An 11,142-nucleotide genomic window follows, 5' to 3' on the forward strand; every position below is an offset into this window, starting at 1 on the left:
TACATGAAACAAGAAATGATATAAAATATAATATAGCATTATCAAAAATTACAAAAGTAAAATCAGCTCCAAAACTCCCACGTGAAATAAGAACAAATTAAAGATAAGCAACCATAAAAAATTAGAAACAGACCAAAAAGGGAAAAAAATTGAAACGAGCGATTCACCAGGACTCACTTCCCATCCTGTCATTTATCAGGCAATGCAATGCATAAGGGATGAGACCAAGTGCAATTGCCCACCACAACCCTACTTGCATTCAACGATTGCTTCGGCAGCCCGACGAGGTTTGCTTTTCCTTCTGCTTCCATTATGCCGAAATCCATTCGACTTAGTTGAGTCATCAGTACTAGACCTAGTTCCAATACCATTTTCCTCTTTGATTGAATCTGACTTCTCTTTGACCTGCGAGTTACGCTTCCTCTTCTTTCCATTCTCTGTTGCAGTGGGACTTTTTATTTCTTTGCTCATAGTACCAGCTTTACCATTCTCACCATCCTCCTCTTCTATTTTCTCAGCTTCTTCTTCATCAATATCATCCTTTAGTGGTTTCTGTGGCCTTCCCCTTCTTTTTTGTGCTGGAATTCTCTCTTCCTCACCACTTCCAGGGTCTTCATGATTGTTAATGGTCAACTTCTTTCCCTTTCCTCTACCTCTACCCATAATTTCAAAGCTCAACTATAGAATATTCATACAAATAGAAAATCTCTCTGCCATCAATAAGCACAGGAAACAACGTTGGTTAGATGAATAATAGCCATTTCATTATTAACAAACAACAACCACAGATGAATTCATAACAAATATTTTTAACAAGCAAAAGCTGCAATCAACTTGAGCATCTAATACTCATGTGAAAAGAAACAATAAATAGCAGATCAAGTTAAACCCAAAAACACTAACACAAGCAACAAATTACATCTCAAATGAATGATTATTTTCAAGATAACAACAAGTAGAATGAAATTATTTTTATTTTCTCTTTCACTATCAACAAAGGTATGAGTTCATTCACTTCAATGAAATCAAAATACACCTCCGATTCATGAATAAGTTAATCTTATTGATATATTAGTTCAAAATAAGAACTAAAGAACTTGATATAAAAGTCTGCGGACAAATTATCCTAACCCTCCACTAGATTACAAGAAAGAACTTTTTTTTCTTATAAGGGATTACCAAACCTGAAACATTCAATTCAATGGTGCTAGAAAGCCAAATTAGACTCAGTTGATAGATTGTTTTGATTTGTTTCCTTTTCTCCTACACTTCCAAATCAAACCAAATCACCAATTATGAGAATCAGATGTTCAAAACAACCCATCAATAAACAAACAAGCAAATAATTGGAACTTATATATAAAAAAGAATTAAAATTTACACAAGTTTACACTCAATAGTTGAGAGCTCACCAATATAAATCGAAGTGTATAATCCAGAAGCAAAGTAACTCACCAACACAAATTCAAATTAAGGAAAAAAACAATATCAAGAAGTCAAGCCATCAGAATTTCAACTTAAAAAAAATTAGAAAGCAACAAGCAATTCCTTCAATATATGCAAACAAGATCCAAAAGAAAGCATCGAAAGTTTAATTTTTTATGAACTTACTAGAACTCAACTAAGCCATCATAACAAGAGCAATCAGCTTTAACTCTACAAACTACAAAAAATTCAAGATAGAATCAGTACACAGACCAATAAAATACTTATTCAAACCACAAAACACTGGAAAATAAAAAGAAAAAAATAAAGAAACTGACCTAATATGAAACAACGTGTATTTGCATCTTTAACAAGAAGCCCAATACTTTGAATCAGAAAAAGGAAGCATTGAAACTAAAAAGAGAGCAAGACCCAGATGAAGGTTTTCTCTTTCAGAGAGTTAGCTGATTAGCAAAATGAAAACTTGAGCCAAAAAAATGGAAACTTTGAAGAGTTTAGTATGATCTAAAGAGGTAAAAACAAGAAAGCCAGATCAACAAAACATGGAGACTTGAAGAAACTTAGGAGGTAAGAGGTGTAGCACCTCAAAAAGGAGGGCAGAAAACAGAGAGAGAGAGAGAGAGAGGGGAGAGAGGAGTGAAGAGATATTTATTGATTGGCTCGGCTGTCTGGGTGACTGCTGTACACTGAAACTTACGTGTATGAAAATTGAAGTATAAGGATATTTTAGTAAATGCATGGGATGAGTTGTGCTGATGCAGTTGATGGAGTCTTCAGTTATGTTTGTGGTTAAGGTAGAAGGATACTTTGGTAAATGTATAAAGCGAGTCGTGTTGTGTTTGAAGTAGTGGAAGTAGATTTAATTGAAAACCAAGGACATTTTGGTAAATGTAGGGAGTCAGCCGTGTTGCGTTTGGAGTAGTGAGTAGAAGTAGACACAATGTAGTTGCATTTAACAACATACTTTATGGAGTCCAAAGCACCTTGCCCTGTGTCATAAATTAATATATACATATGACCCAGACTCAATAATTATAAAGAGTGACACGTCTGATCTATATTAGGGAGGAGTTTTTAGGGCCAAAGACACTAATAATATTAAAAAAATAGTTTAATTTATGTACAAAATTATACATAAAAATTGAATACATAATTTTATTAAAAATAAAATATACTAAGTTTGATTTTTTTTTAAAAAAAAAAAACTTGTAAACAAGATTGTAACAAACATATTATGTCAAAATACTAATTAATTTTTTAATTTTGATTTTAAAGCAAATATTCCTACCATTTACATTGAAAAATAAATTTATGATAATTATTTAAACTAATTATTCTTATTTAATCAACAAATTAAGATGAAATAAACCCTAAAAAGGTGGTTTGGAGTTGGGACATTATAACTTAATTAATTTTATTTAATTTTAGATGGTTCATGTGAACCCAATCATCTTTGTTAATAAAATGGTCGTAGAAAAGAAGTTAAAGGTAATTCTGTTTAAAGCCGACTCAACATCTTTTATACCCATTGGAACATCAATGATGAAGGGCTTTTATTGAGTTTCCAAAAATTAAGCCATAATTTTATGGCCCATTTAATAGGATACATTAAAGTATATTATCAAAAGTAAAGTAATCCTTACAAATTATTTATATCTAAAATACAATACTATTTTTTTCACGATAAAACAAAATTATACGTAATTATTTTAAGTATATAAATAAATACATATTTAATATATATCATTAAATAATTATGAGATTTTAAATTTAAAATAAAGTAACATTTAATCACATAATAATACATTACGTATATACTTAAAAGTAGGTATACATAATATTACTCTTTTTTTAAGAGTAATGATATGTGTATCTATTTTTTAGTATATAAATTAGTACACATATTTTGTATTATTATATGATTGGATGTTATTTTATATTTAATTCAGTATCTCTTAATAACTTATGACACATATTAAATGTGTACTTATACGTATACTCAAAATAGGTATTTATAATTTTTTTATTATTATTAAATATTGTTATAATGGCTAGCTAGAATTACAAAAAATAAAAATGGATGACTTTGATACATCCTAAAACATAAACTAAGAATAAATCAAGGTAATTTATAATATAAAGGCCAAAAGACTTACTCCCACCTAAGGTATAGTGAAATGCTACTCTCATTCTTCAACTTTTAAAAATTTAAACACCCACCCATAAATAAATTTTTGTTAAAAATCTTAATTAGGGTTAGAGATAAAATAATCATTTAATAAAAAAAATATTACATTTTCCTCCTCAGGTTTAAAAAACTCATAATTTCTCCTCAACTCAAAGTTTAAAAAGTGACAAACATCCTCTAGAGTTTGTTTCTCTCCTCTCTAATGCTGATTGATTGTCTTCGATCATCAGTCGTTTTCTCTTCTACCTTATCTCTCCCTTTGGAGTCTCTCTCTAATCTCTCCAACCATATTCGACCGAGACGAAGACGATTTACCAAATCTATTTCTTCTCCTTTTTATACCTTATTTGACTTCCTTCTTTCCTTTTCTTTTTTCGTAAGTATGAGTACTCATACTCATTTATTGATAGGTCTGGATGTGACTCGAGTCAACTCAGTTTGATGTAGCTCAGTTCAAGTTCATTTTTAACAAACTCAAATTGAATTTAAACCATAAAATATAACTTGTTTGAAAAACGAGTCGAACTTGAGTGGGGTTGAGTTTAGTTAGATTTGGCTTATGAGCCAACCATCAGCTCGATTCGAACCAAGTTAAGTCATAACTCATACAAGCCAACTCGAATGGCTAAAAAGGAGCATCGTTTACATGGTTAAAGGCTCTGTTTTTTGCAATAAAAAAATCTCCACCTTTTCCTTCTTGTTTGGTCACTCTCTACCTTTTTCAAACATTTGCTCTCACATGCTTGCCTCTTTCTTTCACACAAACAAATCACAAAACCATTTTCACATGGTAGTAGCCCTTTCTCTAGTCTCTTTTGCGATTATCTTCTCACTAAGCATTCATTATGAGACCTCAGGGGTTAGTAAAATTAATAAAACTGGTGAAACATTAAAATTTTCAAAGAAAAGGTTTAGGTTAAGCCTCTACTATACTTATAAAATTCTGACTTACCTGAAACAGTAATTATAGATACGATCACTACACCACAGGTTTACCTATCCAACTAACATGAATGGAGTCCCCAGTTACAAAAAAAAAAGTATCCATTATTAGATTGGAAACAATCTTGAAGCTTAAATCAATCATCATCTCTCTCCTTTGGACTTTTCTTTTCACTATCTCTCTAGTTTGCTAGAAAAGAGTTCGCCTCACTCAACTATGACTTTGATTGCAAATCCTTTTGTTGCTATTGTCGATGCACTATATTTCATTTTTAGCTTAATTTTTATGTCTTTGTTTGTTAAATATTTAGTTAATTCCATCTTCTACAGTATTATTTTTATTCAAACATGTGCAAAGTTCTAAATTTATGGTGTGAAATATTTCTTGTGAAAACTAAAATGAGCCACAAACTTGAACATTAAATTTGAACTACAAATTCAAGTTATATGGTTAAGTCATGACTCATACAAGCCACCTCAAATGGCTAAAAAGGAGCATCGTTTACATGGTTAAAGACTCTGCTTTTGGCAATAAAAAAATCTCCACCTTTTTCTTCTTGTTTGGTCACTATCTATCTTTTTCAAACATTTGTTCTCACATGCTTGCCTCTTTCTTTCACACAAACAAATCACAAAACCATTTTCACATGGTAGTAGCCCTTTCTCTAGTTTCTTTTGCAGTTATCTTCTCATTAAGCATTTATTATAAGACTTTAGGAGTTAGTAAAATTGATAAAACTTATGAAATATTAAAATTTTCAAGGAGAATGTTTAGATTAAACTTCTACTATACTTGTAAAATTCCGACTTACTTAAAGCAATAGTTGTAAATGCAGTCACTGCACCACAGGTTTACCTATCCAACTAACATGAATAGAGTCCCCAGTTACAAAAAAAAAAAGTATCCATTATGAGATTAGAAACAATCTTGAAGCTTAAATCAATCATCATCTCTCTCCTTTGGATCTTTCTTTTCACTATCTCTCTAGTTTGCTAGAAAAGAGTTCGCCTCACTCAACTATGACTTCGATTGCAAATCCTTGTGTTGTTATCGTCGATGCACTATATTTCATTTTTAGCTTAATTTTTATGTCTTTGTTTGTTAAATATTTAGTTAATTCCATCTTCTACAGTATTATTTTTATTCAAACATGTTCAAAGTTCTAAATTTATGGTGTGAAATATTTTTTGTGAAAACTAAAATGAGCCACAAACTTGAACATTAAATTTGAACTACAAATTCAAGTTATAAACTCGAACCGAGTTACGAATCTCAGATTTTTATTTTGAACTAAACTCAAACCTTCCTTTAGAATAGCTTGACAAATCAAATAACATCTAAAATCATTTGAGCCAAACTCAAGTTAGCGTATGTTCAAACTTGAATATATTCGAATCCACCCCTATTTATTGGAAAGAGATCACCTAGTTTTCACATTTTTTTTATTCATAAAAGGAAGATATTGAATATTATAAAGGTTTTTGATGTCAAAATCTCAAAAAAATTTGTGTTGTTTACTTATTATTGAAAAGAATTGGTGGATCATCAGATAATCCTATTTAGGTGTATTTGGATTTTGAGGGAGCATACAAATTGAGCTTGCCCCAGTGAGCTCTACAATTCAAAGTTTTGAAAGGTGAAAAAATCTGTGTTGGAATTATTTTGCAATAAAACTATATACATGAATTATACATAAATGGTGACATATCACCACGTGATTAGATAATTTTAAGAAAATAAAAGAATATTTAATCACATGATAACAAATCATTATTTATGCATGAATTTATATATTTTATTTATGTATATAGTATCACTGTTATTTTTGCTTAATGAGAAAAAGGTTGAGGACAAAAAAGTTAACCCTGAATACATTATTATATATCACCAAAACATCGATTCATTCATATTATTAGTCCAACAAAAACATAGCCACATGCACCCTACCATTGAAGAGGAGATACAATGGGGCCAAATGAATTGAACATTTGAAAAAAGACTTAGCTGGCTTAGATTTCAAAGTAAATGTAAGTAGAATCCAGTTCAAACCTTTGACTTTGTTGCAACTCTGCAAAGTCTTGGCCCTGTATATTGCAACAAATAAAGGGTAAAATTACATTGCCACAAACAAAATTTATGTAACTAAGATGTCAAGAGTCCAGATTCCGATGGCCACCGACTTTATATACCGTATCTCAAAAGTTTCCCAACCATAAAGGTAGAAGGATATGGAAGTAACTCCAGTTGAAGCTCGGTGAATAAGTTGAGAAGGTGGTGAATTTCTGGGTATGAAAAGAAAAAAGAAAAAGAAATCCCATGACTAGAAAAGGCTGACATAAAATGGTCTCAACTAGATGGCAATTTAATTTTAATCTTTAAGGACACACATACATATAGAAGTCAATGAAATAATGAATTATGAATAATTTGTTTCTTACATCGCCAATTCCCTTTGAAACACATTTCTAAGATCAACATCGAATATACAATGATCAGGAATACAGACGAAAAATAATGAAAAATTTTCTGAATGTTAAATAGAGCAACTCTATGCCCCCTTGAAAAGCCTAAGACATAATTTATTACAATCACAACTCCTATTGGGGGAAAATTATTTCAAGTGAAGGAATAAAAAGGAAATATAGTGTAGAAATGGAACGCTTTTAAGGAGTTAGGATTACCAACTCTACTACTTTAGCTCCCAAATTCAACAGCTTCCACAACTTTAGATCCTTCATCTTCTTCCACAGTGAACTCATCTGCATAGAGGAAGAGAATCATCAAAATGGTGATAGCAAACACTCAGGGTAAAACCATATTTTTCAGTGAATGATCTCATGGGGTCCTGAGTTGACCTGAATGCTTCATTTATACCCATTTTAACATCAGAGAATATAGGACGTTTCTCCAATGTTTTTTGGGGAAAAAAAAAAAAACAATAGCTTTGCGCCATTTCCCTTAGCCAAACTATATGTCGTTAGATGTAAACTTTTATTTTTTCCAATAAGGACTAAAGATAGCTTTTGGAGTCTTATTTGATGGAGTAGCCACATCTCACACAAGTGAAGAAATTTTACAAGTTACGTAATTGATTTCAAAACTTGAGTACTAAATTTAACATTTTCCCATTTTAATAATTTAAGCTGTTGAAAAGATAAAAATGTTTTCGGTATGTCAAATTGTAAGCAAAGCGCACAATCCTATTTTCTAATTTGATTTGGGAAAGATCCAATATAGACATGAAACATCTTATGAAAGAACATACCATATCCAAGGTCCAGTTTGTTGCTTTCTTTTTCTATTTCCTCTGCAGCAAACTGATCCTGCTTCTGAACCCAACTAAAACCTGGCTTCTTGTGGATACTCTTCCCCTTCATAACTTTCCTTACATTTTCAACCTCATACCATTCTCCATCAGCAGCATATATATTTGATAGTGAGACAAAGCCTCCTGGCTTATTCATGTCCATTTTCAGGATATCCTTGGCCATCATTTTAGCCAAATCTCTGCTTCCATGAATTTGACATCCATTAAAGAAAGCTCCAGCAATTGAATCAGTGATTTCTACTGGCATGTTTCTTATCAACTCATAAGCCTCTAAAATCCTCCCTGAACGACACAACATATCAACAACACAAGCATAATGCTGTTGATTAATCTCAACTCTGTATCTCTCTTTCATGGACCTAAAAATCTGTGAACCTTTCGCAACTGAGCCACCATGACTGCATGCAGAAAGAACAGAAGTGAATGTGACATCATTTAATTGCATTCCCTCTTCCTGCATCCTCTCAAACAGCTCAATCGCGGAATCAACCATGCCTTGCTTCCCATAGCATCCAATCATAGCATTCCACGATGCCACATTCTTGACTCTAATCAAGTCAAATACTCTCCTAGCATCTTTCACACTGCCACATTTTGAGTACATGTCAATAAGAGCACTAGCGATAAATACATTATAATCAAGCCCCATCCTATAAATCAACCCATGAATTCCTTTACCTCTTTGAATTGAATCCATCAAGCCACAGGCAGGAAGCAGCCCTGATATGGTCACCTCGTTAGGTTTTATCCCGGACAACAACATCTCCTGAAACAGCTTCAACGCTTCATTTGCTCGTTGGCTTTGAGCAAAACCCGAAATTATGGCATTCCAAGTGACCAAATCAGGAACCAAACCTTCTCTTACCATTCTAGAGAAGAACATATATGCTCCATTGCTATCACCTCTCCTAGCATAACCCGTTATCATCCCGTTCCACGTGAACTCATTTGGTTCTAACCCTTCCAACTTCATTCTTTCAAACAAAACAACAGCTTGCTCAATCTTTCCAACATTACAATACCCACAAATCATTGAAGTCCAAGAAACAACATCCTTACAGACAATCCTATCAAAAATTCTACGCCCACAACACACTTCTCCACATTTATTATACATATCCACCAATCCATTTCCCACCAAAACATCACTTCCCAAACCCATAACATTCACCAAAGCATGAACTTCCTTCCCTTTCTTTAAGTCAAGCAACCCCACAAAAGCTTTTAACACAAACGAAAAAGTAAACTTATTGCAATAACCAATCAAATTTCTCATCAAATTAAAATGCCCAATTGCCTCATGAAAGTTCCCATTAAAAGTAGATCCCAAAACCATCCAATTGAATGCAAAAACAGTTGGTTCAGGAATTTTATCAAACACCAAACGAGCATATGTCAAATCCCCACAACTTGTATACATACCCACGAGTTTTGAGTCCAAATCATATATGTTTAAGCCAGTTTTAGTCAGCAAGTGAGCGTGAACTTGCTTGCCCGGTCTCAAAGCCTTACATTTCATGCATTTTCGAAGCAAGAGATCTAAGTAGCTTAAAGACAAGTTATTTGTGGAAAAAACAAGGCGTTTCATTATCGGATGAAGTGCTCCATGAATACCCAGTTTTTGCATGTGAAAGTGAGCGTTGTGTTTAAAAGAAGTCCAGAGGTTAACATCAAGGGCAGAGTTAAAAGCTTCAGAAACCAATAAACCGACATTAAAAAGTGAAAAAGAAAATTAAAAAAAAAAGGTTCTCGAAAAGTGGGGTTGATTCGGAAGCTTGTGAAGATCTGATACTAATTTATTTTAAATAAGAAAGACATAAAAGCTTACACGTAATATTGTCACCCTCTTTGTTCAAAGAGAGGTTCATAATATTAAGTTAAGTGTTCATTTGAAGGAAGAGACCTTGAGGTGAATACAGAGGAAGAATGTCCAAAGGGCAATTGCATTGATAGAGACTTTATTTTGTCGAACATATTATTGATTATAAGTAAATTGTTGCCTTATGTAGCTGACAGTCTTATATTGCTATTTGCTACCAACTGGACATTCTATTTTCGTATAGCAATCGCTCATGAATTCGTGTACAAGGAGTCCAGGTTGCCTCTGGTTAGAGAGTCCTAAAAGTTGGACCCAACTTCTTGTGATATCTCACATCACTTGACAAGGACAAATGAACAATGGTTTCGTAGTCTATATATTCTTAAGGCTACCGTAACCGTTTTTAAGTGGTAAAGTTTGCCGGGAATGACTTATTTTCGTATAGAAATGGTTACTTTTTCAAGTTTTTATGTTTTAATTTTAAAAAATATTTTTATTTACTTATAAACGGTTAAAATTAACTGTATTTATTGATTTTTAAATTTTATATCATTTTTTCTCATAAACTTTAAAAAATAATAATTTTTTCCTATACCAAATTTTAAAAAATTACATTTTTTTTTTAGGGTTTATACTTCAATATTCAACCACTCCCTCTGACACCATCCCGAACGATCTCTCCCTCTTGACAATTCGTCTTCCTCCGACAATCTCTTATAGTGTCTCTTCTACCTCCAGTGGCGTGCAACACTCATTTGGGAAAATGATTCATCTTCCTAGACGAGCATCGCACACTGTTGGAGGGAGAAGGTACACTAAGGGAGATCACAGGAGGAAAAAAAATGGTTAGGAGGGACAGATTGCTAGCGATAGGGTCAAAAGGAGTGGCCCGATATTGAAGTATAAACCTTGGGGTGAAGGGAATGTAATTTTTTAAAACTTATATTAGAAAAAAAATTGTTATTTTTTAAGGTTTAAAAAGAAAATAATATAAAATTTTAATTTATTTTTAATATTATAAATAAAATGATAATTTTATTTTTAAAATAATCAAAGTTAACATTTTATAGATAAATAAAAAAAATTTTAAAATTAAAAAGTAAAAACTTAAAAAATTAATAACCTTTGAATTGGAATAAATCCTCTAGCCTAAAGCTAGTAGGCAAAGTCATGATAGCTCGGCATGCTTGGTTGGGTCTAAGACAATACTGGTCCAAAAAGGGTGAATATAATGTTCTCCAGAGAGTCTATGAACTGCCACACTATCGTGACATGTTTTAAATTTATATCTCGTGAAAAATATGAAGAAATCTAGAATGTGAAGACAGCCTTTGAATAAGGCAAAACCGTGATCACTTGGGTCTGCAAGGCTGGGGTCTGAACCTTTCAGCACCTCCAAACAAAGGTCGTTGACATGT

At 32.4% G+C, this 11,142-nt stretch overlaps 2 protein-coding genes across 4 annotated transcripts; both read right to left on the minus strand.

Annotated features, from left to right (window-relative positions):
• Window positions 1–2,085, minus strand: LOC123209782. 3 transcript variants are annotated; one of them, XM_044627921.1, is made up of 3 exons: window positions 1,764–2,085; window positions 1,612–1,663; window positions 1–710 (listed from the first exon to the last, which is right to left on the minus strand). In XM_044627921.1, the coding sequence occupies exon 3, from the start codon at window positions 661–663 to the stop codon at window positions 250–252; it is 414 nt and encodes a 137-aa protein (XP_044483856.1). In that variant the 5' UTR covers window positions 664–710; window positions 1,612–1,663; window positions 1,764–2,085; the 3' UTR covers window positions 1–249. The 3 variants fall into 3 exon arrangements, with proteins under 3 accessions (XP_044483856.1, XP_044483857.1, XP_044483858.1); XM_044627922.1 differs by lacking the exon at window positions 1,612–1,663 and having other exon boundaries at window positions 1,764–2,084; XM_044627923.1 differs by lacking the exons at window positions 1,612–1,663; window positions 1,764–2,085 and adding an exon at window positions 1,413–1,430.
• Window positions 2,086–6,971: 4,886 nt separating this feature from the next.
• LOC123204459 (pentatricopeptide repeat-containing protein At5g59600-like) lies at window positions 6,972–9,859 on the minus strand. The gene is made up of 2 exons (XM_044621127.1): window positions 7,843–9,859; window positions 6,972–7,336 (listed from the first exon to the last, which is right to left on the minus strand). Exons 1-2 carry the CDS (start codon window positions 9,530–9,532, stop codon window positions 7,272–7,274), a joined length of 1,755 nt encoding a protein of 584 aa, XP_044477062.1. The 5' UTR covers window positions 9,533–9,859; the 3' UTR covers window positions 6,972–7,271.
• Window positions 9,860–11,142: the final 1,283 nt, after the last annotated feature.

The sequence above is a fragment of the Mangifera indica genome, chromosome 2 (genome assembly GCF_011075055.1).
Source record: "Mangifera indica cultivar Alphonso chromosome 2, CATAS_Mindica_2.1, whole genome shotgun sequence".
NCBI classification, from domain to species: domain Eukaryota; kingdom Viridiplantae; phylum Streptophyta; class Magnoliopsida; order Sapindales; family Anacardiaceae; genus Mangifera; species Mangifera indica.

Excerpts from the sequence above, each read along its gene's own strand:
- LOC123209782 (XM_044627921.1), bottom strand. The coding sequence starts at position 663 with ATGGGTAGAGGTAGAGGAAAGGGAAAGAAGTTGACCATTAACAATCAT.
- LOC123204459 (XM_044621127.1), bottom strand. The coding sequence starts at position 9,532 with ATGCAAAAACTGGGTATTCATGGAGCACTTCATCCGATAATGAAACGC. Across the intron at positions 7,337-7,842 it reads CAAACTGGACCTTGGATATG|ATGAGTTCACTGTGGAAGAA; the intron begins GTATGTTCTTTC and ends TCCTCTATGCAG.